At 46.5% G+C, this 25263-nt stretch overlaps 1 protein-coding gene across 4 annotated transcripts in view; it reads right to left on the reverse strand.

The window, feature by feature from the left end:
• The window catches only part of Eri3 (ERI1 exoribonuclease family member 3), a 134644-nt gene that overhangs the window by 44087 nt on the left and 65294 nt on the right, over positions 1-25263 (reverse strand). For all 4 annotated transcript variants that reach the window (XM_052718189.1, XM_052718188.1, XM_052718187.1 and 1 more), the window contains one exon: positions 22263-22335. In XM_052718189.1, coding sequence (XP_052574149.1) covers positions 22263-22335 — 73 coding nt within the window. The remainder of the gene's footprint in view (positions 1-22262; positions 22336-25263) is intronic.

The following is a 25263-nucleotide window of genomic DNA, read 5'->3' on the forward strand; positions in this document are numbered from 1 at the left end:
AAAGAGAGATGGAGAGAGCAACAAAGTCAACTTGTACAAGACTATTCAAGGCAAAATTATTGACAGCAGCCAAAAGGTAGCAAAGACCCAAATGTCTAATAATGAATGAATGAATGAATGAATGAATGAAGAATATTTAGGCTATATAATGGCATGGGACTGTAATCCACACACTCAGAAGGCTGAGGCAGGAGGATAACTACAAATACAGTTTACATAGTGGTTTCCAGGCTAGCTTGGGCTATAGATAGAGAACCTACTTCAGAATAAATAAATAGGGCTGGAGAGTTGGCTCAGCAGTTAAGAGCACTGGCTGCTCTTGCAGAAGACCAAAATTTGGTTTCCAGCACCCAAACTAGGTAACTCACAACCACTTGTAACTCTAGTTACAGGGGATCTGACACCTTCTTCTGGCCTCTATGGGCACTAACACACGTGATGCATATACAGACAAGCAAACACACATACACATAAAGCAAAATAATAATAATAATAATAATAATAACAATAATAATAATAATAAAAAAAGGAAGGGAGGGAAGGAAATGTAGAATGTCTATACAATGGAATAATTATTTGCAGTAAAAAGAAATAGAGGACTGATTGATGCACTGTAAAATATGGATGAACCTTGAAAATTATGCTAAGTGAAAAAAGCTCATAAGGCCACATGTATGAATCTTGTAGAATTTTTGGTTTGCTCAAGGACAGGAAGTTTAGGGGAGGAGATAGTGGAATTTCTTTTGAAGACGAAAATATTCTCAAATTAAGTGTAATGATTGGCTACACAACCACGCAAAGACAGTAAAATACAAATTCTATGTCTTAAATGGGTGAATTATATAGTATATAACTTATATCTCAAATATAGCTACTTTTAAAAAACGTACAGTAGGGGGGCTGTGTGGCTCAGTGGTTAAGAGCATTGGCTGCTCTTCCAGAGGACCCAGGGTCTTGGAGGATAAACAAGAATTTACTGGGCAGGAATGCAGCAAAGGCTTCTTCAGGCAAATGGAACAGATGTAAACTTAAGGCTTGAACATACACCACACAGGCAACACTGGTGTAGTTGGAAGTTATACTGTAGGGTCTTCAAGGTCAGGCTAGAGAATTTATACTTCATTCAGTAGACATCAAGATATCTGAAGTAAAAAAGGTAGTACAGAACAGTCTGGGGTTTAGATGGCTCACGCATGAGAAACAACATGTCATAGTTGGAAGGCACGGTTTGGGGGTCACAATATCCAGAGTTTAAATGTTTAGGTTTATTTTTCTTAGAATAAACACATTTTCCCTTTTTCAGTGTATGTGTTACGCATGTGTGTATATACATATTTGCGTCTGTGTGGGAACATGTATGTGGATGCACATCACATGTTTACATGCATGTAGAAGTGGCCCAAGGTTGATGCTGGGATATCTTATTCTTTGAGGCAGAGTCTCTCAGTCATATGAAGAGTAACTGATATGGAGAGTGTCTCTGGCAAGCTTTCTCTGAGAACTCCCTGTCCACATCGTCCAAGGACTGGAAATTACAAGTGAACAACCTGGCCCACACAGCATTTACATAGGTCTTCATACTTGTGCAGAAAGCACTTTAACCACTGAACCATCTCTCTAGTTCCCCAGAATAAATTCTATTTTCTCATAATTTATTTCTTTTTACTTTATGTGCATTGGGGTTTTGCCTGCATGTGTATCATCTGTGTGAGGGTGTCAGATTTTGGGAGTCAGAGTTAGCTGTGAGCTGTCATGTGGGTGCTGGGAATTGAACTCGGGTCCTCTGGGAGAACAGCCAGTGCTCTTAACTATTGGGCCATCTCTCCAGCTCCCAGAATAAATTCTTAATAACTAGTGAGAGCTAGGATTTTGTCTATTCTGCGCATCTTTTCTCAGTGCTTGGTGGAGTGCCTAACCCAGTAGCTGCTCAATAGAATGAATGAGTGAATGAATGAATGACCAACTGACTACAGTGAACTCAATCTCATTTGGGAGACATACTAGACACCTTCCACGAACCCTGGCTCTCTAGTTATACAGCGTGAGCTCTTCAATGTAAGGTTCCTGTTTGAGTTCTGACCTATGGCCTCTGATCTCACACAGGGCTGATGCTCTATCTAGTTACATCCTCCTTCTGCTCTAGGGGGGTCTCCTTAAGGCTCAAAGAGGATATCACTGTGGCTAGAAGGAGGAGGGAGGTGAAGCTGTAGGGACGAGAGGCTTCAGTAGAGCAGAAGAGGAGGTGGCAGTGCCCACAATCTTTACCTGAAAGCAGCCGTGGTGCTCTAGGAAGCAAGCACATCAGGAGTCATAAAGCTAGAGAATAAGAGACCATCCCCAGCCTTTCAGAACCCTCTGTGGAATGCCCTGCACCACAGGCAGCAGGCCTGTGCAGGGAGGAGGCCAGCAGAGGTGAGGGAGAAACTCAACTGCAAGATTTGCAGGTGGATGCGGGGGTGGGGGAAGACTAGGTCTTGAGACCTGCCTTTTCTGTCTCTTCTCTGGTCAGTAGAGTCTTCAGAGCATGGTAGGAAGGGGCTCCTCAGTCTCCCAACCCCCAATTCCTATACCCCCCCCTCCTCATCCCTTCCCTTTCTTCCTGCAGAGCTTCCCTGGAGCCATAAAAATAAAATAAAACACAAACACCCACAGTCCAGGAGGAGGGCGTCAGACAGATAATGGGCATTTTATATCTTTTTATGACACTCCCCATAGGCAGCTCGGCAATCACAGTGCAATAAAGGCAGGCATGCAGCTTGCATAGTTAAACAACTGCCGGGTAATTAGGCACAGCAAACACACCACTGGGGAGGCCTCAGGCCTGCTCTGGGATCTGCCTGCAGCCTGCCTGCCTGCTTACAAGCAAGTAAGTGCCAAGGCCAGGGCTAACACCGAAAGAGAGGTGCTCATGGTGCTAGAGACAGAGCACTAACAGCTCCTGTCTGTACACCAGGGCACATGCCTCTGCACACTCACATATGCCTGTGCACACTCACAAGCATGCCTGCTATACCCAGGAGTGCCACTCCTGTTTTCCAAATAGGGCAACCTAGGGTCTCAAGACTCTAAGGCCTTTGAAGAAATCACAGCAGGCAACAGTAGGGGCTAGTACAGCAGGATGGCTCTTAGGACACATGAACATGCCCACAGACAGCTTTACATGGACCCTCTGTCTTTTGTAAACTCTGACTTAGTGAGGAACTTCATTAACATAAATCAGTTGTAAAAAGAAAAAAAAAAACAAATAAATTAGTTGTTAAAAACACAGGCATGGGCAGTGGTGACACACACCTTTAATCCCAGCACTTGGGAAGCAGAAGCAGGTAGATCTCTGAGTTCGAGGCCAGCCTGGTCTACAAGTGAGTTCCAGGACAGTCAGGGCTACACAGAGAAGCCCTGTCTTGAAAACCAAGAGAGGGACTACACAGGTGTGTACGTACACACGTATACACACACACACACACACACACACACACACACACACACACACACACACACACCCCTCTTCCCACTGTACCCACCACTTCCACTGCTTGCACCACCTCCCATTTTGCCTACAGCCCCACTCATCTTTCCATCTGGACCAGGAACTCTGTACAGGTGGAGATAGTCCAGATGTCCTGACACACTTCAGAGTCCCCAGTGGCTAGGGGATGACTACAAATATAGATGTCCCTGAACAGGAGGTGCATAGGCCACCAGCTACCCAAGGTTTAGGTCCAACCAAGACAGAAGTCCTCACAGAGCTAAGAACGTCAAGGTGCCCAATGCACACACATACTGCCTATTCCTGCTGTAGGGACCTAGCCTGTCAGTCCAGACTGCCAGGGAACTGGAGGCTGGCTAATGGGACAAAACACTGTTAAAATTCCACTTGAAGACAGAAAAAGCCAAAGTCCCACCTTGAGGAGTCATCTGGATCAGTTAAGCTAAAAACCACCCCCCACCCCCATAAGACACTTGCCAGAAGGCCATGAGTGTGATCAGATAGCTACCAACTTTCCTAAGTCTCTACCTGACCATCACTTAGCATCTAACAAGTCAGTCAACAGAAGGAATCCAAGGCCAGAGGAGGGCCCGATCTGCTCTCTGCATTTACAGCACTGAGTGCCTTGTCTCCATCCCTTCCACCCCTCAAAGAATACAGGTGACAACAAGCTTCTTCTAGCCCACGTTTTCCTGGCAAAGTCCAAACTAATGGCTCTCTGCTCCACTGACAGCCACCTTAAACTCTGACAGGTGCCATCTAGCCAAACTTCTATACCACCTTTGGCCCCAGCTCGACAGATATCTGGCTATATCCCTCCTCTCCTGCAGCAGTTCCAAGGTTACAGAGTAAAGTAGGAGGCTGGGTGGTGGTGGTGCATGACTTTAATCCCAGCACATGGGAGGCAGAGGCAGGTGGATCTCTGTGAATTCGAGGTCAGCCTGGGCTACAGAGTGAGTTCCAGGAAAGGTGCCAAAGCTACACAGAGAAACCCTGTCTTGAAAAACAAAAAAACAAAACAGAGTAAAGCCGGAAAGGGGAGGTAGAAGGCCTTCTCTGATCTGCCTTGTGCTGGCTGGTTCTATGTCAATGCACTGGAGAGGAGGGATCCTAAACTGAGCAAATGTCTCTTTAAGATCAGGCTGTAGGCAAGCCTGTAAGGCATTTTCCTAATTCATAATTAATGAGGGAGAGCCCAGCCCATCATGGGTGTATATCCCAGGGTTGGAGGACCTGGGTTCTATAAGCAAGTAGGCCGAGCAAGCCATAAGGAGCAAGCCAGTAAGCAGCACTCCTCCATGGCCTCTGCTTCAGCTTCTGCTTCCAGGTTCTTGTCCTATTTGAGTTCCCACCCTGACTTCCTTCAATGATGAACAGTGATATGAAAGTATAAGCAAAATAAACCCTTTGCTCCCCAACTTGCTTTTGCTCATGGTGTTCTATCTCAGCAATAGTAACCAGAACTAAGACACTGTCTCTTTGCTGGAGCAAAAGGAGGAACTCATGTTGCCATGAATATACTCACACTGGCAAGGGCAGAAGACACTATGAAAAGAGACACTTCAACACCTTTATTCGTAAGCTAAGGGAACCAAAGCGCCAAAAGCAAGGGACCCAACACCAGAGACAGTGTCTTTATTTTTCTACTTGCAGGTTTCACCCAGGTTTCTTTGTGGTGCACCATGCTGCCCTCTAGAGACAAGGGCCTCATTGCCAGTACCTGGAGCCAGACCACAAACCCTTCCTTGTGTGGGCATGTGTACACATCAGAATACAAAGAGATGTAGACATGGTGAGACATACTTCTCTAAACACAGACACACATGTATACATGGGCATACCCTCTCACATACAAAGATCCCCCTTAAACAGGTATCACTCTGCAGGGACTGGACTGTGAGGCTAATCCCTACCCTTTCCCAAGCACTGATTTTTACTGACTGTCTAACTAGTGGCTGCTGTGTGTCTGTCTCCAGCTTAAACCAGGCTAGACAGCAGAGCTGCCTTCAGGTGGTATCTGCTACTAGGCAAGGGACAAGAGGGAAACTATGGAAGGAAAGAGCCTGGATTTCCATCTTCCTGGTCATGTGGCCTTGGGCAGGCTTCTTTTTTTTTTTTTTTTGGGTTTTCGAGACAGGGTTTCTCTGTACAGCTTTGCGCCTTTCCTGGGACTCACTTGGTAGCCCAGGCTGGCCTCGAACTCACAGAGATCCGCCTGGCTCTGCCTCCCGAGTGCTGGGATTAAAGGCGTGTGCCACCACCGCCCGGCTCTTGGGCAGGCTTCTTAATCTAAGTCTTTACTTCAGCGCCATAAACTAAGGACAAGCCCTGCCTTGCTGAGTAGCCATGAGGATCCTGTATGCTGTATGTTGAACATCCAGCACCAAGGCTGGCACCAACTGGGGCCCAGTGCGTTAGTGCTGTCACTATTGACTCTGACAGACATGCTCAAGTCTGTTTTAGCAGGGTGACCTGCAGGACAGCGTGACGGACAGGAGCCTGGATTGTGCCTCCTGAAGTTCCAGCCTTGACTTTTCTACAACTCCTCCCACTTTTCAGGGTTCGGGGTAGCAACAAAGCAAAGGAAGGAAAAACAAAAGTCAAACCCGAGGAGAGGGCACTGAGGCCACTGACTAGGTGGAAGAGCACTGATCTCACCCGGGCGCTCTCCTGGAATCATGCCCCACCTCTCCCAAAAGTCCTTCACTCTGCCACAGTATGGATGCCCAAGTGGCTTCTGAGATTCCCCGCTGCCACCAGCTCTGTGAAAGGTGGAGCATATTCAGTCTGGTCCCTTTCCTCATGTGGTTCACAGTCTCTCACAGAGATGGACCAGGGCACATGAAATAACATGAAAGACAATGAATTCAGAGTTGTGCTATGCTCTGGTAGCTGGCCCTGAGGGTTAGAATATCAAAGTCTGTGTCAGAAAGGTCCCCAAATGACCAAGCAGAACTCCCCACTCTGTGCTTCAAAACAGGCCCAGAATGGACTGAAGGACACAAGGAAGAGGTCTACTGTGGGGTCAAGGCTAGGAGACTCTGTCAGTGGACAGGACACAGATTGAGCAGCAGATAGAGGCAGCCAGGCCCAGAGGTAGGCCTGGTGTGACCTGCCAGAGGACACTGCAAGAATTCTGGGGTGAGGTCCACTGCAGAGGATGCAGGGACCTTGGCAGAAGACAGACTCCTGCTGCCCTAAGCTAATTCCCTCTCCCATTCCCCTCTTGCAAGCATACCCTCCAAAGATGCAGAATGAGGTGGGCACCCAGCAGCTGGTCTGACAAGCTGCCCACTCCACTCAGGGTATGACACTCTTCTAAGAGCTTTACAGACATGCTCAAATGGACTCCTCCAACTATAACCCCCATGCTGGAGGGATGCAGTCTTTTTTCCCTAGCAATCTCAAGCTGTCCACCGCTGCTATGTCTCAAAGCAGGTGGCTTCCTCCACACACTGCTATCCCTGGCCCACAGGTTTGCTCTCCCCTTGTATGATGTGAACATGGTGATTTCCAAGAGCTACTGTCCTTGCTCATATGCTCTCTGATTTTCTTTGGTAAAAAGTACACATGATGAGTCCACATCAGTAGCTTTAACCCTGAAAATCACTGTTGTACTTCCTTGATCCAGCCAACAATTTCATACCCCACAGGATCCTTCCTGGAAGCCCCTCTTACCGCCCCATGAAAACTTACTCATCTTCAGAACTCACCCCAGGAGCCTCCTTGCTAAACCTTTCTGGACTTACCCTCCCACTACCTAGAGAGCTTGTTTGGAGGTTCTAGCAGGGGAGTCTCCTCCTATTATCCTTGCCCTCCTCCATTTGGGGAAGGTCGTCCTCTTTGACAGAGAGTGCAGCTTCAAGAGGGACACACATGGAGTGGTAAGGGAGGAAGGGGACACCCACCTAGGCAGCCAGATCAGCCGAATCAACCCTGGCCATCAATGGGGTGACGCATGTCGCAGCCAGGTCGTCCTCATGTCCTACTGTCCCACTACCTAATCACCAATAAAAACTCTTCCTCCTGCCTTTGCTCTGGAGGCAGCAAAGCTGTTTAAGAGCAAGGACTCCGGAGCACATGGCCTGCATTCCAGTGCCCGCTCCATCACTCCCTGTTGCTGACCTGGGGAAGGCATATGAGCGCTGGTGCTTCTACTTCCTCCTTCCTCTGTAGGGCAGCTGGGGACCCAAGGGGCTCAAACTAAGCATTTAGAGCCACATCTGGCTTTGTTAATTATTCATTATCTCCACTCTGTGAATAAGAAAACCAAGGTTCAGGAAACCAAGGTTCAGGGAAGGTTCCTGTCTATAGGAAGGTGACAGAGTTTTAGCAAGTACCTAAGCTGAATGTGACTCTGGTCCACTGGACAGCCAGGCCTGGGACAGCAGACTGCTCCTCCATGCACTCTGAGGGTGAGAGAGTGCAAGGGCGGTGCTGAGCCCATCTTCCCCAGCATGAGCCTGCTGGGGAGCTCTTCTCCCCAGTGCCTGCAGGCAGACTCCCACTGCATACCGAGGCTCTCGTCTCCTTGACCTCTCTCTCCCCTCCTTGGAGCCTGCTCATCTCTTCTGAGTGTGCCAAGTATGGAGGCAACACAAGTGTGCTCCTGCCTCATCCTTGGTCAACTCTAAGACTAGGATACTACGTTTCTCATTTTAGAGAGGATACTGAGGCACAACCAAGTTAAGTGATTTTCCTAAAACTCCACAACTAAAAAGTAGAGAAGCAGGATTCTGAGCCAGCCACTTTCTATTGGTTCAGGGAGGGACCGGCTCCAGCATACAAGGCTGGTTGGCAGTGACATTACAGAGCCCAGCCCGGCCCGGCACATCAGGCCCCAAAGCTCTTTCTAACATAATGGTCTCTGGCTTATGAGCTACACCCCTACACCCCTAAGATGCAGCATATGCACCAAATGAAGGAGAAGTCTCACAGAGACAGCCCAGGTCCTCTCGGTTTTGTCTGCATGGTGGACATCTCTACCACACATTCCATAAGCACTGTGGCCCAAGGCCTGCAGGCAAACCAAGGTTTGCAATGTTTTCAGACATCACTGAGATCCTGTCTATTCTGCCTGCCTAACAGTTCTCCACAGCACACTGAAGTGTCCCTCCCCAGCCACTGTCCTGACACCTGCTACGAACTCGTAGTAGAGAAGTGTCTTTTGCTTGGAATAACTGTCCAAAGGTCAACTATAGCAACATAAAGCACAGTTCCCTCAATGTCTCAAGTTCCATGAATGCTCAAAACCAGAGCCTAAGGCAAAAAGGACCCCAGTATGGGGCTCAGGGAGGATGGGGGTGAATGACTGCCTTTCTACTTTCCCACTAAGCCCTCCCTGACCACTTGTCTAAGATACACACTCGACTCAGGATTGCCTCTTCCTGGCTGTTTGCCTGGAGGAAGATGCTTAATTTCTCTAAGCCCATTTGCTTGGCAAAAATCCGACAGACACCTGTCTATAGCAGCCCGACTCAGTGTGGATTCAGTTAATACTCACCAGTGCCTACTGTTAGGGTCAAGGGCTGAGTATTGAAAAGAGATGGCTACATACAGACCTTAAGGACCTCATGGGCTAGTAGGAAAACGTGCAAGCATATGATACACTTAGTACAAAGTTCTAAGGGGAAGAGGTGACAGATTCTTTTCTATTAGAGGGTGTGTGTGTGTGTGTGTGTGTGTGTGTGTGTGTGTGTGTGTGTGAGAGAGAGAGAGAGAGAGAGAGAGAGAGAGAGAGAGAGAGAGAGAGAGAGATACAGGGACTCACATAAAAGGGTTTTGAAGGATGAACAGGAGTTTTCTACAAACACAAAAAGGAGAAAATAAAACATAAGGGAGTAGCATAAGAAACAGAGAGGTGGAACAATTAGGTATATTTAAAAAGCAGCAAGAAGTTTGCTATGTTATGGGAAGGAAAGAAGTATGGACATCAGGATATTGCAATGAGCTATATCATCCAGGACCTTGCTATAGAGCCCGAGAGAAAGACTGGGCAAAGCCTCAGTACCTACCCTCTTGGCTCCAGTGCTCTTCCTGTCAGAACAAGCACCTTGCGATCACAGTTTCCTGTGCCTTTGATTTAAGAGTTCCTCTCCTGGCCCTGACAGTAAGGCATTTCTGTCCCACAGATTATAACTCACTCTGGGCTATTATTCAGCTCCCCAGCCCTGGCCCTGCTGCAGTTAGTCCAAACATAATATCCTTCATGCATATATTATCTGTCTCCCTATTATCTGGAATCATTTCGGAATTAAATTTCAGTCCCGCAATATTGGCTTCAGGAGCGGCGCGCTTTATGGGCTAGTCAAAGGTTAGAATACCAATCAAAATAACAGTGCCGATGCAGCGAGACAGTTTAATATTCCAAAACCCGGTAATTGTAAAAGGACATAATATTTTTTCCCTGATTACCCCAAAGGCAACACATGTTAACAAGGCGAGGGAAGGAGTGAAAGAAATTTCAGAGTTCAGACAGCTGTAAGACATATTTAAAGGAAAAGCCCAGGCTGAGCCCTACAGCATGGGGGCAGGGAGGCAAGAAGAAAGGAGACATTCCCTGTGGCTCTGGCAGCTGACATTAAACACACTGCTGTCCCTCCTCTACTTCTGGACTAGACTTCAAGAGCTTTCCCCGAGGCACACACAGTGCAAAGTAGACTGAGAGGAAAGAACTCACAAACTCGAGTCCCAAGGCCTGGGTTCTAGTTTGCACCTGCAGGAAGGCAACCCCCTGCTTGAACCAGCCCAGGGGCATCCACAGCAGGCCCTAGCCACTCTTCACAGGCCAGCTTCTGGCCTGATAGACACCTGGGCACATCATGCCCTTATTACTACCTGGGGCTATGTGTCCTGCACCCTGTGCTTAGTGAGCCTGCTCCTCAAAAACGGTGAGAGGTCTTGGGCATCCAACCCAGACTGCACACTGCCCGTGGACAGTGAACTGCTTCTGGATGGTGCCGAAGACCTGGATGGTGCACAATCCTCGCCTGGTTCTGCCCACAGAGCTCAAGAGTCTCCTACCAGGCAAGCTGCCTTCTCAGAGCACTGCAGACCTTCCAGATAGTCACATCTCTTCATTTTCACTGGAGGTTTGTTCTTGTTGTGTCCAAATTAGCTTCTCATCAGTCCTACTCAAAGGGCTACGGGGCCAGTGCCACTCAGTCACTCTTCTAAAAATGGTCCAGAACAGCAACCTGATGAGCAGACTTCTAGAGCACTCCTGCCTACTGGCTTCCCAGCTGGCTCAGCACTCACTGAAGCCTCAGATCTGCATCACCAAGACCTGCTGACCTGCCGATGGCCCCCAGCAAAGAACTTCATTAAGGCCAAGAATTTATTCCTCCATAAGCCCTTAATTTATTACTGCACTGATTGGGACTCTGAATGCTCCAAGGTCAGGAAAAGTCCCACTCAATTGCAGACTCCAATGCTCCCTTCTGCTGTTTCCCCTGCTATTCCCTCCCAGAGGTTAGGGAGAGAGAATGGTTCTTGGAGAGATCCCCAAAAGCTCTCTCCTCTTCCTCTCTACTCTCCCTTGGCTATCTGGCCCCAAGCTCCCCCTTTCAGAGCACACAGAAAACATAGCAGGGCATGGAGTACAGGTGGCAATGGGAAAGCAGAGCTACATACAGTCTTTACACCCTCCTTTTATCTGACTGCTCAATTCTAAGTGCCCCTACCCCCCAACTGCCGGGCAGGACTGGAGAGCCAGCCTGCTTACCCAACTCAGAATCCTCCTAAGGCTGCCTGCTTATTTTCCCACAAAGCCCACCCAGGCAGACTGGCATGAGAGGGAACTCCTGACAGTTATGTGTACACACAGTTGCACAGCTTGGTCTGCATATACATGAAGGTTTATATATGTGTAGCATGCATTTATAGATTCATTTGTACCTATGTCCCATGCATTGAGTAAAACCCATTTTCTGTATTCATCCACACACATCTTTCCTGACGTGTCTCAACCAATCTTTCTGTTTCATAATTCCTTATTTAGGACAATTTTTTTCCTATCTAGTCTTAGCCAACACTTCTGTGGCTGTACTTTAGAAATTGCCAATATCCCATTTCTTAAATCATTAATTCAGGGCGGTGGTGGCGCACGCCTTTAATCCCAGCACTTGGGAGGCAGAGGCAGGCGGATCTCTGTGAGTTCGAGGCCAGCCTGGACTACCAAGTGAGTTCCAGGAAAGGCGCAAAGCTACACAGAGAAACCCTGTCTTGAAAAAACCAAAAAAAAGAAAATTTATTAAAAAGCCGGGCAGTGGTGGCGCACGCCTTTAATCCCAGCACTCGGGAGGCAGAGGCAGGCGGATCTCTGTGAGTTCGAGGCCAGCCTGGGCTACCAAGTGAGTTCCAGGAAAGGCGCAAAGCTACTCAGAGAAACCCTGTCTCGAAAAACCAAAAAAAAAAAAAAAAAAAAAAAAAAAAAAAAAAAAAAAAAAAAAAAAATCATTAATTCAAACATCCTACTTTTTAAAAAATGTCAGTCTAATTTGGCCTAGGCCAGCCTGAAACTTGCTATGGATTCAAGGGGTCAAGGATGATCTTCAACTCCTGATCCTCCTTGCCTTGACCTTCCTAGCACTGGAATTACAGACACCCAGTGCCATACTTGGCTTTTTACCTTGGTGCGAGGGATCTTCACACGGTGTGGCAAGCACTTTATCGACTGAGCCACCTCCCTAGTCCTTTTTATTTTTCTGAGATAGAGTCTCACTCTATAGCCCAGAATAGCCTGGAACTTGCAGCAATCCTCCTGCCTCAGCATCCAGAGAGATAAGATTACCAGCACCAGCCACTCTACATGGTTAGACATGGCACTGTTCAACGATAATCTCTTGCCCTGCCATCTGGCACACTCAGCTGTACCCACTGCTCCTCATTTCAGCAGGACTTACCTGCTTTGTCCCTAGTCATCAGATCCTTCCTCTTTTCAACATCTGTCTTAGATCCCACAGTCTATACTGTCAGCTGCTGTCTTGACAGTATCTTTTTGTCACATCTCCACCCCAGACAATCCTAAGGCTCCCTTCTTCACACCCACAGCCAGCTGCTGAGTGCTGCTAAGGGTCAGACCTCTGAACAGAGCGGCTCTGCTATGCGATGTCCTGTCTAGAACTCCTACTGTCCTCAAGTCAGCTCCTAACGCCTCCCACGGGGACAGTAGTCCTCTCCTACTTTCTGTGAGCCCTCCTAGAGCTCCCTAGTAGTTGTCAGCAAATGGTTTACCTACTTGTCACACAGGGAAAAGCAAAAGCCATCAAGCTATCAGACAGTGTGCCTTTTTTTTTTTTTTTTTTTTTTTTTGTCAGCTTGACACAAACCTAGACATTATGGAGAAGCAGGAATCTTAATTGAGAAAATGTTTCCATGAGGTTGGCCTTTAAGCAAGTCTGTGGGATATTTTCTTGATTAAAGACTGACATGGGAGGGCTCGGCCCACTGTGGGAAGTGCTGTCCCTGGGCAGGTGGTTCTGAAGTGTCTGAGAACCAGACTAAGCAAGGCATGCAAACAAATGAACAAGCATTGTTCCTCCACGATCTCTGCTTCAGTGCCTGCCTTGGCTTCACTCAATGGACTGTGGGACTTGGATATGTCAGCCAAATAAACACCTTCCTCTCCCAAGTTGCTTTTGGTCATGGTCAGCATCAAAGCCAGAGAAAGCAAACTAGGGCAGAAACTGGCACCAGGAACATGGGATACTGCTGTGATAGACCAGACCATGCTGTTTGGGGGAGGACTGTAGAAGGATTTTGGAACTTTGGGCTGGAAAAGCCTTTGAGTATTCAGAGCTCACTGACATGTTCTGTGGGAGCCTGGAAGATGTTGACAACAGCACTGACGCAGAGGCTTAGCTTGTTTCAGACAGAAACTAAGAGTTCAAAAAACTTTATTGGGGCTGTTTATGTGACACTTTAAAAATTATTTTCTTAAATTATATTTATTCACTTATTTGTGTTGTGCACATGTGTGCATTTGGGGCAGCCAGAGGACAACACATAGCATTAGTTCTTTCCTTTATCGTGTGGGTCCTGGGAATCAAACTCGGATAGTCAGGCTTGGCCAGAAGTGCCTTAACCCACTGGGCCATCTTACCAGCCCTGTTCACGTGATATTTTGAACTGAGAATATGTAGTTCTGATCATCAGGGGCTAAAGAGCCAGCTGTAGTTAAGAAGAGATAAGCATCACTGAGGTGAAATCTTCTGGGAGTATTTCCCCAGGGTTAGCACACAGAAACTGTGGCCAGAGGGGCTAAAGCTGGCAGGCGAACTTGGTCATATTTATTAAGAGTCTCCTACATGTTTTGGTGGCATGGGAGCTGAAGAACTGAAGGGGTCATGAAAAACAGCTGAGACCTGGTACTACGTGGCAAGGTTGGAGTCCCTGAAGAGAGGTCACTGGTGAAGGGAGAGCCTCACCTGCACTAAAGAGCCCAGCACATCTGAGATGCCAGAGCTGTGGGTGAACAAGGACAGGTGTGCCATCGAGCCAGCCTGAGGCTACCAGGCTGTAGGGATGGATGCCAGAGACAGACAGATGTGGCACTGCCAAGGCCCCCAGAGCCCAGAAGACCACGAATCCTGGATACAGAGTTATTACACTACTGGAGTTTGGTTTTGCTTTTATTGTGACTGTGCCCTGGTTTTTCCTTCTTGGGATAAGAAAGGTGTAACTAACTTTATATTTTATAGGATCCCACAGTTAAAAGAGACTTTGGACTTTTAAAGAAACTGTAAATATTTTAAAATGACTGAACTTTTAAAGTGTTTAAAATTTTAGAGTGGAACTTTTAAAAGACTTTCTATTATGATATTGATATTAATATGAGGGGGTGAACAAGAAAGGAAAGATCATGGTTTAATAAGTAATGTGTTTGTGTATCAAGTTGACAAGTTGTACTGGTTGGTTTTTCTCAACTTGACACAAACTCTGATGTTATCTAGGAAAAAGGAATCTGACTTGAGAAAATGCCTCCATATGGTTAGCCTGTAGGCAAGTCTCTGGAGCGTTTTCTTGATTAAAGATTGATATGGAGGGCCCAGACCACTAGCAGCAGTACCATCCCTGGGCAGGTGGTCCTGAAGTGTATAAGAAAGCTGATGGAACAAGCCAGGGAGAACATGTCTGTAAGCCATGTTCCTTCAAGGCCCCTGCTTCAGTTCCTGCCTGTAGATTCCTGCCTTGGTTTCCCTCAATGGACTGTCGTCACTCAGGATATGGGAGCCAAATAAACTCTCTCCTCCCCCAGGTTGCTTCTGATCATTGTCTTAGTCACTGTTCTATTGCAGGGAAGAGACACTATAACCAAGGCAACTCTTCCAAAAAAAAAAGTTTGTTTGTTTGTTTCTTTTTTGGTTTTTTGAGACAGGGTTTCTCTGTGTAGTTTTGGAGCCTTTCCTGGAACTCGTTCTGTAGACCAGACTGGCCTCGAACTCACAGAGCCTGGCTCTGCCTCCCGAGTGCTGGGATTCAAGGCATGCACCACCACCGCCTGGCTAAAAGAAAGTTCTTAATTGGGGCTTGTTTATAGTTTCAGAGGTTTAGTGCATCATCATTATGGTAGGGAGCATGATGGCAGGCAAGTGTGGTACTAGATAAGTAGCTAAAACCTACATCCTGATCTGTAGGCTCAGAGAGAGAGAGAGAGAGAGAGAGAGAGAGAGAGAGAGAGAGAGAGAGAGAGAGAGAGAGAGAGAGAGAGAGAGACTGAGACTGACACCGGGCCTGTCTTGGGCTTTTGAAACCTCAAAGACCACCCTAGTGACATACTTCCTCCAATAAGGCCACACCTCCTAATGCTTCTCAAATAGTGCCACTTTCTGATGTATTCAAATACATGAGCCTTTGGGGGTCATTCTTAGTCAAACCACCACAGTTATGGTCTTCATCAGCAATAGAAAGTGAACTGAGTCAGAAGAAAACTCCCTCAGCTTGTCATCAACAAATCAGCAAGCCTGTTTGACATGGATCTGCACCCATCTTTTCGTTTTCTCCTGTCACGATGAAGTAGGGAAGGGTAGTCCATATTCTCTCCCCTTCTCAGAGGTATCCCTGATGATTCCCTCTTCTCCCTGCACCTTAAGCCTGGCTGGCCTTCTTCAAATAACGCCCACCTCAAACCCACCTCAGCCCTGAATGGCCATATCACATCTCTTGCCTGTTCTTTGCCTCAGAATCCAGCTCTGAAAACATGAAATTTTCTCTTACCTTCTTGTTTTCTTACTTATGCCCAAATCACTTGGTTTATCCCCATCCTTATTTTGTACTCACAAGCTCTCACCAAGGTCAGTAGGGTCCACCTGATCACCCTGGTATTATGACTCTCTCTCTGGGCTGTAAACAGCTATCTCAGCCTCTGGAACACCACCCTCAAGGCCCCTCTGTCTCTGTGTCATGAAGACTTGGGTAGAACAAACTTCACCTCTAGTTCTGCCGCATACTGGTGTGAAAGCATTATCACTCTATGCTCAGGAGGGTTGTGAGGATTAGACGATGTAGCACAGCAGCCAAGTATCTGGCCCAGGGCTGTTCAGTACAAACACAATGCAAATATACAAGAGTTGAAGTTTTATAGTGGTCACACTGAAAGGTAAAACATGTTGGAGCTGGAGATGTTGCAGCTCAGTGGTTAAGAACACTGGCTGCTCTTTCAGAGGACCCAGGTTTGATTCTCAGCAGCCCCAGGGTGGCTCACAACTATCTGTAACTCCAGTTCCAGGGGATCTGAGGCCTTCTTCTGGCCTTTGTGGATACTGCACACACGTGGTAGACACACATACATGAAGGCAAAACACCCAAACACATAAAAAATGATGATGATAAAGATTTAAAATTGTTTTAAATAAAACATGAAATTATCTATTTAATTAATAGATCCAAATATCATTTTCAACATGATAGCAGTATAAAAATTATGAGATAATTTGGCTTTTTTTCAGACCAAGTCTGATGGGTAAATTAATAGTTGTATCACATCTCAGCTAGGAAGCAAAAGCTTTATCAGAAACAATGTTTTAGATTTTGTACAACTAACAGTTTAAAATGTAGCATCTCTAACTCAAGTGGTTTAAACATACTCAGAAGTTTCTCAAGGAAATTTTTAATTCAAATTGATTCAAGCTTAATACAAATTAAGAATTATCTCTCAATTGCTGGGCAGTGGTGGTACACATCTTTAATCCAAACACTTGGGAGGCAGGGCCAGGCGGATCTCTGTGAGTTCGAGGCCAGCCTGGTCTACAGAGTGAGTTCCAGGACAGGCTCTAAAGCTACACAGAGAAACCCTGTCCTGAAAAACCAAAAAGAATTATCTATCAATCATACTTGATATATTCCAAGTGATCTACTGCCGTATGTGCCAGTGGAGACTTTAACAGTCAGCACACATGCTAATGACTGAATGTCTGTTCTCCCCAAACTTCATGTTAAAATTCAATCGCTACTCAAACAGTACCAAGAGGTGGGGCCTTTAAGAGACCATTAGGGCATGGGAACCGCCCACATGAATGGATCAATGCCACTCCTGCAAGAAGACACTGGGTTAAGAGTGGAGCTGGACTACCCTGTCCTCTCTGTCTCCTGTACTTTCCTGTCATGTGACGTTGTCCCACAATGCAGCAAGAAGGTTCTTACCAGATGATGCCTCTGGAGATCACCTATCCCAGCCTCCACCAGAACCGTGAAATAAACTTCTACTGTTTATAACTTACCAAGTCTGTAGTATTCTGTCAAAGCAGCAGAAAACAGCAAACAATGGGTCTAGAATATAATAGAAAACCACTAAACAGTAACTATCTCTCTTAGAGACCATTCCTTCCTTCTGACTCTTCATTTTCTATCTATCTAATGAGGTATCTCAGCGTTCTGCTCTGGGCTTTCTTTTTCTCACCCTATATACTCTTCTTTGGCAATACCATGTACTTGCATGATTTCACTTGTCATTCGTATGTCAATAACTTGTTTGAATCAGGACCTCCTAATCAGAGATCATCCTTTATTTAGCCCTAGACTTACATTCAACTACCTCTTCAACAGAGTCACAGAATTGCTCAAAGACATCTAAATTAATAGCCATACACCAAGGTTGTTTTTTTTTTTTTTTTTTAAATCTTAAGCTTCTCCTTCTAATAGCAGAGAAAATTCATTCTAAGTTACCTAGGTGCTCACTCACAAACTCTAGGGCCATAATGATCGCTTCTTTGACCCCTAACTCTAACAACCAATCACCATTTCCTGTCTGTTACACAGTTGGTACTGCCATAACACTTTCAAAGAACAAATCTGTCCCAATGTAACTGATGTATTAAAGGATGACTTAGCATACTGTCATTTTTTTCCAGATGATATACTAGATGTGCCAGATACGGCAGTGTATACCTCTAATCCCAGTCCTTGGGAGGTGGAGACAAGGGAATTCATTCCAAGTGCTATGCCAGCCTGGGCTAAATAGTGGGATTCTGACTTACAAAGACAGAGGAGATAAAAGAGGCTGAACTTGGTTGAACAGAGAACTGTCAGATCATATAAAATGCACGCATACACATCTACAACACCTAACAGCCACTAAGCTCATCATGTATGTTACAGCCACATCTTTCTGCTTACAATTTCCTATTTGATTTCAGACAGCCCCCTTCCCCCAACCCCCATCACAATAACACACCAACTACGGCCCTTCTATCCATTTCTACACGCAAACTTTAGATTGTTTTTATCTAAAGTAAAGTGCTCTACTTATTACGGTATTTATATATTCCTTCATCATTTAACTCTGAGACTATCAGCCTCAGTAGATGTCTATTCTTCTTTGCTATGCTACGATGGAGTTCCTGTGTCCTGCACTCCCTGGGTCATCTCTACTGCACCACCCCACTTCGTGTAAGAGGTCCTGTTGTTTGGTTTCTGAGACTAATCCTCTGCAAGATTAGTCGTTAACTCTGCAGCTCAGGCTGGCCTTACATTAAAGGCAATTCTCTTGTCTCAGCCTTCCAAGTGCTGGGATTACAGGCCTGGACGGCCACATCCAGCTAGTATGGGCATTTTGAAGAACCTGTATGTTTGTATCCTAACAGAATTGACTACACCATTCAACATTCTCCAGCCCATCCCAATTCTCTACCTTCCACAGCGAGCCATATACACCAAGTAACCACCATGCTCCACCTGGACTATGGCGATGGTCTTATCTTACAGCTCTCAGCCAGCAACAGTGCTTTCCCAGCCACCCTCCACGAGCTACTGAAGACCTGTGTGTCTGCATATGCACATATTTGGTTGTACAATCATTAGAAGAGGATCAAAACTGATATTCAATAAACAGGCCTGAGATGCCACAAGTTCAGCAATGTTACCTAAACAATGATTTAAATGCCCCACCTACAAACACCAAATCCAACCCTGTTTAGAAAAACCAGTAGCTGATCTCTTACAGTTCTCTATACAGCAGCCACAGAATCTTTTTTAAAACTCAAATGAGAGGAGCATGGTGGCTCATGCCTATAATTCCAACGCTGTGACTACTAAGGCAGGAGGAATGTCCAAAGTTCAAGGCCACTTAAGCTACAGCATGAGGCTCTGTCTCAACACAAAACAAAAAAGCAAATGAGTGGAATTTTTCTTTTAATACCCTTTTAGTAGCTCCTCTTCATCCTAAAGATAAGGGCCAAAGTCACAACATGGTCCGTAAGCTCTGGCCTCGCCTTCCAGCTTCACCTCACGCCCCTTTTCTCTTCTCACATCTCGTACGCTTGGCAGTCACTCATTCGGTAAATGGAATTAAGTTTCTCTGTACGGTGATGGGGTAGAACAATGAACAAGAGGCAAAAATTCGCCGGGCGCGGTGGCGGCGCAAGCCTTTAATCCCAGCACTCGGGAGGCAGAGGCAGGCGGATCTCTGTGAGTTTGAGGCCAGCCTGGTCTACCGAGTGAGATCTAGGACAGGCACCAAAACCACACAGAGAAACCCTGTCTCGAAAAACAAACAAACAAACAAAAGGCAAAAATTCTGTCTTCTTGGCTTTTATAATGATGCCAGGCTTCTCACATCAGGGCTTCACCATACGCTGTTTCCTAAGATTGGCCAATTCCTCCTTCAGACTGTAATTTAGATATCCTTCCTCAGGAAACTATTCTCAGACTCTACCTCAATAAATCTAGTTCTTTATTCTATGATCCACAACTCTCAACTGTTCTAACATGTCACTGAACAGAAGTGAAGTGATTTGTTCAACCCTCACCTTTTCTGTTATAGTCCCAGAACTTAACACAGTACCTGACACAGGAAGGCGGTCCATGTGTGCTTATAGATGAGCTGTCTATGTCTTTGTGCTTTATGGATCTATGTCTATACATACTTCCACGTATTTCTACAGAAGACTATGTTTATGTGAACACACATACACACACACACACACGTATGTTCTCCTATCCCTTAGTAACATCTCTAATCTCCTGGAAACAGCTGGAAGCAGAGCTTCAAGTCTTCTTTAAGTTGACAGCTCAATAAAAACCTAAGATCATTCAACAACATCCCAAATGTCAGCCAACAGTGGCTTTTGTCGCTCTGCTACAGGGGAAGTAGGTGGAGGTAGATGTCCAGACATGGCTGTTGAAAAGTTACTCTTTTCTGAGGCAGCCCCCAGTTTCTGAAGGAGAGGAGAGCTGAAAAGATAGTATTTCATTTCTTCTCAGGGTAGAGGCCTTAGGAAATCCAGAAGCTGAGTTCATGTCTAGTGACTCACATACTCACACACCTGAAACACAATACAGATGGGAGCCGGAGAGGAAGGGATCAGACCCCTTGTTTTTCCCAAGCCTGCTTGGATTACCTCACAGGAAGAAAACGAAGGTCAACTGGGAAGAGTCCTCAGTTTCCCTTTATAGCCATTCTTTTCTTCCACATCTTGGCAGTCCAGTGGAGAACTGACTGAGGAGGCTCAAGATAGCCTGAAGCACCAAGGTGACCCTGGTGTTAATTACCATATGGGTCAGCTACTCTCCTGCCCTTCTGCCTAGGAACCTAAAGGCAGAGAGCTATCCCACACCAAAAAGTCTAGTGAACTTCACAGAGTAATTGTTCATGGTCAGTGCCTGCCTCGCCTGGCCGGGCCTTCACATTGCATTTGCTGAGGCTGGCAAGCAGCCTCAGATGAGCTTTGACAGCTGGCACACTGTTTCCTGGACAGCATGTCTATCTACACAGGCATGCCTAGCTCCACCCAAGAGGGTCTGTCGCTATGAAGCTAGTTCTTAAAGATGTGGACAGCAAGCATACACACTCTGAGTCTAGCTGACCCCCAGCCCAGCCACTGAGGACACAGGAAAGAACCAGACTCTGTCTCTGTGCTCCAGATGGACACACCTGGAAGTAAACAAGCATGGACTTATTTCTAACTGAGTTCACTGATATCCCAAGTCCAGGGAGCCTCACAGCAAGAGAAGCTCAGCAGAAGTGATATCTGAACTGCATCTTCAAGGAAAGGGAAGATGCCTGATGACAAGAGGCCAGCGGTGTGTTTCATGAAGGGAGACAGCCAGACTAAGGCTCAACGGTAGGACAGCCTAGGCTCCTCAGTCAAAGATGAGAAGTAGTGTCAGAGACTCAGCTATGTGAGTGATCATCAGGAGGTGGGGGTGGGGTGGGGGTGGGGAGCAGAGAACAAAAAAGAGTGCAAAGGATGCACATGAGGGAAAGGAACACAAAGCATGGGACCAAGTCCACAGCCACCCTGGTGTGGAGCAAAGACTCACAGAACTAGTTCCCCTACTGTTCTTCCATGTCCATGTCTAACCCTGGCCACATACACCAAAAGAAGGCTGCTCTTTCTGCCTACAAGGCAGTCCCTCCTGGCAAACCCCTCTTCCTTGGTTACCCAGTCTAAGACCCTAATCTTCACTGTATCTAATGCATCTTGCAACAGTCTTTTCCCTAAGCCTACAGGGAACTTCCATCTTGACCCTGGTGTCTTCCCTTCTTCAAGATTCCTGAGAATCACTAAGCTGACTAGTTACATCAAATAGATCCTGAGCCTGCTCCAGGGCTATTTTTCTCTAGTAGCATGACATGTGGGCATCATTCTTCTGGTGGCCTGGGCCACTAGAGCAATAATTCCTCTAGAGCAAGACACCAAAAGCCCATTCCTACATCATTTCTTCTGCTAACCTAAGAAGCACAGCAGGTGCTAGGGAAGGCTAGTTTTCCGGGTGACGCATTCTTTATCAGGGAACTAGCCTAGCTATACAGGGTACTTCTGAGGCCCACACCCCCATGCAAACTCTCCTAGGTCTACAATGCTCTATTAGTGCCAAGATATTCCTTCATGTCCCAAGGGGCCTGGCTTCCATTGTCCTCTCCTACATGAACAAGGCTCAGCTAGGGTGAGGTGAGAGCAAGCCAGTTTAGGCAAACCCTCTTCCAAACTAGAGGCACAGGGACCACACTCATGAGCATAGGAAAAAGATCAACGAGGACCATGTTTCTCCTAGTGACAGCACAGCTCAGCCCAGAGATTCGGGGAAAAAAAAAATCCCTTTAACTGGGACTTCTATGTATGTTTGGAAGACACCAATCAGACTCCACCCAGTGGTCTGACCTTCAAGCAGCTCCCCATTCCCAGAAATATCAACATTTCAGTGCATATTACCCAGGGAAGAAAAAGAAGGGATACTGAGAAAATAAAACAAAAGGAAAGACAAGAGCTGGGGTGTGATGGGGGGCATGTCTGAAGTACAGGAGAACCAAAGGTCCTAGGTGGAGCTCAGGTGGTACCTTTTTCAGATTAATCCACTGCTTGAAGTAATCCGCCACTGGCAAGCCTAAATAATGGCACTGGCCTGGAAGCCTACAAAAAAGAGGAGAGAGAACAAGTTGGAAACACACGTCCCAAGTTTGGAGTCTTAAGCTACCAAGTTTAAAAAAAAAAAAAAAAGACCAAGTTTACAGAACAGAGAGCACAGGGTCAAAACATCAGCAGGTCCCCAGCTGAGGAAGATATCCCACCTCCAGCACCATAGATACTGGGCTCAGAGCCATTCCTCAGAACCAAATATGAGTTTCAAGAGATATTACATAGAATAACATCAGCTACTACTACTTCCTAATTTGTTAAATTCTATTTTTAACATGTTAAGGTCCTTACTTGCATTTTCTCTCAAAGTGATCCCGTGAGGTAAGTACTGTTGTCTGTTGTGGTCTCCTTGCTTGCCCTAGGGGTGTTTGCTTTAGATTTATTTTTTATTTTATATTCATGAGTGTTTTGCTCGGATATATACCTGTGCATCATGTGCCTGGCGCCCTCAGAGGTCAGAAGAGGATTCAGATCCCCTGGAACTAGAGCTACAGATGATTGTGAGCTGCTATATGGATGCTGGGAACTGAACCTGGGTCCTCTGCAAGAGCAACAAGTGCTCTTAACCGCTGAGACATATCTCTAGCCCCTGTTTGATGAATTGCTTGAGACAGGAGCTCACTCTATAGCCCTGGTTGGCCTGGAACTCACTATGTAGACCAGGCTAGCTTCAAACTCAGAGATCTCCCTGCTTCTGCTCAGTGCTGGAATTAAAGGCACGTGCCACCACACTCAGCTCCTGGTATGTGTTTGTTTTGTTTTTGGAAACAGGGTCTCATGCAGCCCCCTTGACTCCAATTCCCAAACACTGGAATTAGAAACCTGTGCCACTACACTTTTTGGCAGTGTTGGGGTCGAACCCAGGGTGTCAGGCATGCTAGACAAGTATTCTACCAACCGATCTACATTCACAGTCCTCCAGAGGAGCAGCAAGTAAAGACTTTAAAAACTGGTCAGTAACAGAAAACTGACTAACACAGGGCCCAAGAAGGGAAAATGAGTCTTCAGAAATTATAGAAAACATTAAGTCTGACATGGTGGGACACGCCTTTAATCCCAGCACTTGGCAGGCAGAGAGGCAAGTGGGTCTCTGAGTTCAATGCCAGTCTGACCTACACAGTGAGTTCTAGGACAGCCAAGGCTATACAATGGAGAGACCCTGTCTCAAAAGAAAAGAAATGAAAAGAGAAAGTACAGAGAACAAAACATTCACATCTTCTTCCTAAGATCGGAGGGCTTAGAAAGCTTCCCACCTACTACCCTTCTCCAGGCCATAGGCCTTGAATCCCTGCATGGTTCCTAAGAAGACAACGCTTCACGAGTCAAGACTACCTCAACGCATCGCCCCTTTTCATGACATCAGTAATTGAGGTCACATATGCACTTCTGACCCTACTTCCTATTACTTGCAGTTAGGCTAAATTCTAGAAGCATGCATCCCTTTTCTGTAATACATTGAGCTGATATTTTTGTTTATTTTGTCTTTTTGAGATAGGGTTTCTCTGTGTAACAGCTCAGGCTGCCCTGGAATTCACTTTGTAAACCAGGCTGGCTTCAAACTCACAGAGATCCACCTGCCTCTGTCTCTCAAGTGCTGGGACTAAAGATGTGCGCCACCACGTCTAGCCTAGAGCTGATTTTTTTAAACTTAAAATCAAGTTATTAGTGTCAAATGTTAGAGTGGCCAAACAAGATGAGAGGTGAGAAAACCTTCTCCATTCCCTTGTCTCTAAGAACAGGAGTCTGTACTGGGTTCTCATAATATGGAGGTTCCCAAGTGATCTTGCTGAGTGGCATGTTAACATCAGCAGGTCAGGTAAGGAATGGCAGAGAGCGAGCCACTTAGAGACAAGGGAACGGAGAGCCAGGTACAGACTCCTGTTCTTAGAGACAAGAGAACAGAGAACCCAGTACAGACTCCTGTTCTTAGAGACAAGGGAACAGAGAACCCAGTACAGACTCCTGTTCTTAGAGACAAGGGAACGGAGAACCCAGTACAGACTCCTGTTCTTAGAGACAAGGGAACGGAGAACCCAGTACAGACTCCTGTTCTTAGAGACAAGGGAACGGAGAACCCAGTGCAGACTCCTGTTGTTAGAGACAAGGGAACGGAGAACCCAGTACAGACTCCTGTTCTTAGAGACAAGGGAACAGAGAGCCAGGTACAGACTCCTGTTCTTAGAGACAAGGGAACGGAGAACCCAGTACAGACTCCTGTTCTTAGAGACAAGGGAACGGAGAACCCGGTACAGACTCCTGTTCTTAGAGACAAGGGAACGGAGAACCCAGTACAGACTCCTGTTCTTAGAGACAAGGGAACAGAGAGCCAGGTACAGACTCCTGTTCTTAGAGACAAGGGAACGGAGAGCCCAGTACAGACTCCTGTTCTTAGAGACAAGGGAATGGAGAACCCGGTACAGACTCCTGTTCTTAGAGACAAGGGAACGGAGAGCCCGGTACAGACTCCTGTTCTTAGAGACAAGGGAACGGAGAGCCCAGTACAGACTCCTGTTCTTAGAGACAAGGGAACGGAGAGCCCAGTACAGACTCCTGTTCTTAGACACAAGGGAATGGAGAGCCAGGTACAGACTCCTGTTCTTAGAGACAAGGGAACGGAGAGCCCAGTACAGACTCCTGTTCTTAGAGACAAGGGAACGGAGAGCCCAGTACAGACTCCTGTTCTTAGAGACAAGGGAACGGAGAGCCCGGTACAGACTCCTGTTCTTAGAGACAAGGGAACGGAGAGCCCGGTACAGACTCCTGTTCTTAGAGACAAGGGAACGGAGAACCCAGTACAGACTCCTGTTCTTAGAGACAAGGGAACAGAGAGCCAGGTACAGACTCCTGTTCTTAGAGACAAGGGAATGGAGAGCCCAGTACAGACTCCTGTTCTTAGAGACAAGGGAATGGAGAACCCGGTAC

This window comes from Peromyscus californicus, unplaced genomic scaffold (genome assembly GCF_007827085.1).
Source record: "Peromyscus californicus insignis strain IS unplaced genomic scaffold, ASM782708v3 Scaffold_5__1_contigs__length_169319896, whole genome shotgun sequence".
NCBI classification, from domain to species: domain Eukaryota; kingdom Metazoa; phylum Chordata; class Mammalia; order Rodentia; family Cricetidae; genus Peromyscus; species Peromyscus californicus.